Genomic DNA, 2,500 nt, shown 5'->3' on the forward strand with positions numbered 1-2,500 from the left:
AACTGCTTACTGCTCACCACACACACACACACACACACACACACAGCTGCCCCCTGTGGACCCACACACTGACTCAGTGAACTTACAAGACTGCACTCAGCGCAAAAGTCATGTTTAGTGTATGTGACTAGCATTCTGTGTGTGTGTGTGGGGGGTGGATGACGTGGGCCAGGTCAGTAGGCTGTAGTATTATGCCCACACACTGACCAGTCACTCAGTCAGCAGAATCATGTTTACTGTATGTGACTAGGATTCAGTGTGTGTGTGGGTGTGTGTGTGGGTGCGTGTGTGTATGTCTCCATGAAGCAGATGACTTGTGTGTTAATACTGTATATAAACGTTACTCATTCATAACGTATTGTGTCTGCTGGTGTGTGTGTGTGTGTTTGTGTGTGTGTGTGTGATCTCAGGGTCTGTGGTTTGCCAACCCGGGCGGCAGTAACAGCATGCCGAGTCGCAGTCACAGCTCAGTCCAGCGGACGCGCTCTCTGCCTGTACACACCAACCCCAACACCATGGTCATGTTCCAGCAGGCAGGTGAGACGCACACACACACACACACAACCTCCCTCTCTCTCTCTCTCGTTCTCTCGTTCTCTCTCTCTTTCTTTATTTCTCTCTTTTTCTCTCTCTCTCTATATATATATCTTTCTCTCTCTATCCTTCCTTTTTATCCCTCTATCTCTCTCTGTCCATCTCTTTTTACCCACGCAGGCCATGTGTGCTGTCTGTCTGTCTGTCTGTCTCTCTGTGAGCAGTACCATGAAGAGTACTGACCCAATGTCCATGAGACTGGTTGGTGAGATGCAGCCCCCATAAGGAGGAATATGTGTGTGTGTGTGCGTGTGTGTTAGTGTGTGTGTGTGTGTGTGTGTGTGTGCGTGTGTTTTAGTGTGTGTGTGTGTGTGTGAATTCTAAGATGAACAGAGAGCAGAGAGGGAAGAGAGAAAGCAGAATGAGTGAGGGATGGAGGGAGGGATGGAGGGAGAGGGGAGAAGGGTACTGTACAATGCAGAAGGAGAGAGAGGGATGTACAATGGAGGGAGAGGGAGAAGGGTACTGTACAATGGAGAGGGATGGAGGGAGGGATGGAGGGAGAGGGGAGAAGGGTACTGTACAATGCAGAAGGAGAGAGGGATGGAGGGAGGGATGGAGGGAGAGGGGAGAAGGGTACTGTACAATGCAGAAGGAGAGAGGGATGGAGGGAGGGATGGAGGGAGGGAAGAAGGGAGAGGGAGAAGGGTACTGTACAATGCAGAAGGAGAGAGGGAGGGAGGGAGGGATGGAGGGAGAGGGGAGAAGGGTACTGTACAATGCTCCTCTTTGTGCTGGGTGGCTGGGACACCCTGGCACACTCTCCCTCCTCCTTTCCTTCCTCCACTGCTCTCTCTCTCACTCTGTTTTGCTCTCTCTCTACTCCATCCCTTTCTCTCTCTCCCTCTCTCTACTCCCTCCTTTTCTCTGCCCTCTCCTCTTCTGCACTCTCTCCAAACCTCCCTCCACGGTTCTCTCTCTCCCTCTCCTGCCTCTCCCTCTCTCTCTCCCATCCTCTCTCTCTCTTTCTCTCCCTCCCTTCCTCCTCTCTCTCTCTCTCTCTCTCTCCTCTCCTCTCCTCTCTCTCCCTCTCTCCCTCCCTCTCTGTCTGTAGACAGCAGTGCAGAGTCATTGTCCAGGGCCTGCTGTCCGGGGCCTGGGTGCTCAGGGCTCAGAGTCTGGACTGTGTCCAGGGTATGTGGCTACAGAGCAGGGTCAGCACCGGCTGCACTCACCCCTCCCTCCCTCCCTGCCTGCCCCCACGTTCCCTCCACCGATCTGCTCTGCTCTGCTCTGCTCTGTTCTGCTCTGTTCTGTTCTGCTCAGTTCTGTTCATCTGCTCTGTTCTGCTCATCTGTTCTGTTCTGTTCTGCTCATCTGCTCTGTTCTGCTCTGTTCTGTTCTGCTCTGTTCTGCTCATCTGCTCTGTTCTGTTCTGCTCATCTGCTCTGTTCTGCTCTGTTCTGTTCTGCTCTGTTCTGCTCATCTGCTCTGTTCTGTTCTGCTCATCTGCTCTGCTTTGCTCTGTTCTGTTCTGTTCTGTTCTGCTCTGTTCTGTTCTGCTCTGCTCTGTTCTGTTCAGCTCATCTGTTCAGCTCTGCTCTGTTCTGCTGTGTTCTGTTCTGCTCTGTTCTGCTCTGTTCTGTTCTGATCTGATCTGTTCTGTTCTGCTCTGTTCTGTTCTGTTCTGTTCTGTTCTGTTCTGCTCTACTCTGTTCTGTTCTGCTCTGTTCTGTTCTGCTCTGTTCTGCTCTGTTCTCAGATTAATGGATTGATTGTGGAATTAATGGAAGTACAAGTAACACCAAGCAACATTGGGTAGACAGGAGTGTGTGTGTGTGTGTGCGCGTGTGTGTGTGTGCGTGTGTGTGCGTAGGGGGTTGGGGGGGGGGGGTCCGGATTTGGTGACTATAAATAGAAGGTGAAGTGGAGCGTCCAGCCAACAAGGTCCTAATACAGCTCTTCC

General features: G+C 51.8%; 1 protein-coding gene across 1 annotated transcript in view; it reads left to right on the top strand.

Annotated features, from left to right (window-relative positions):
• Positions 1-2,500, top strand: part of samd4a (sterile alpha motif domain containing 4A) — a 68,485-nt gene that overhangs the window by 54,601 nt on the left and 11,384 nt on the right. The window contains 1 exon segment of the mRNA XM_048237975.1: positions 411-537. Coding sequence (XP_048093932.1) covers positions 411-537 — 127 coding nt within the window.

Source organism: Alosa alosa, chromosome 1, assembly GCF_017589495.1.
Source record: "Alosa alosa isolate M-15738 ecotype Scorff River chromosome 1, AALO_Geno_1.1, whole genome shotgun sequence".
NCBI classification, from domain to species: domain Eukaryota; kingdom Metazoa; phylum Chordata; class Actinopteri; order Clupeiformes; family Clupeidae; genus Alosa; species Alosa alosa.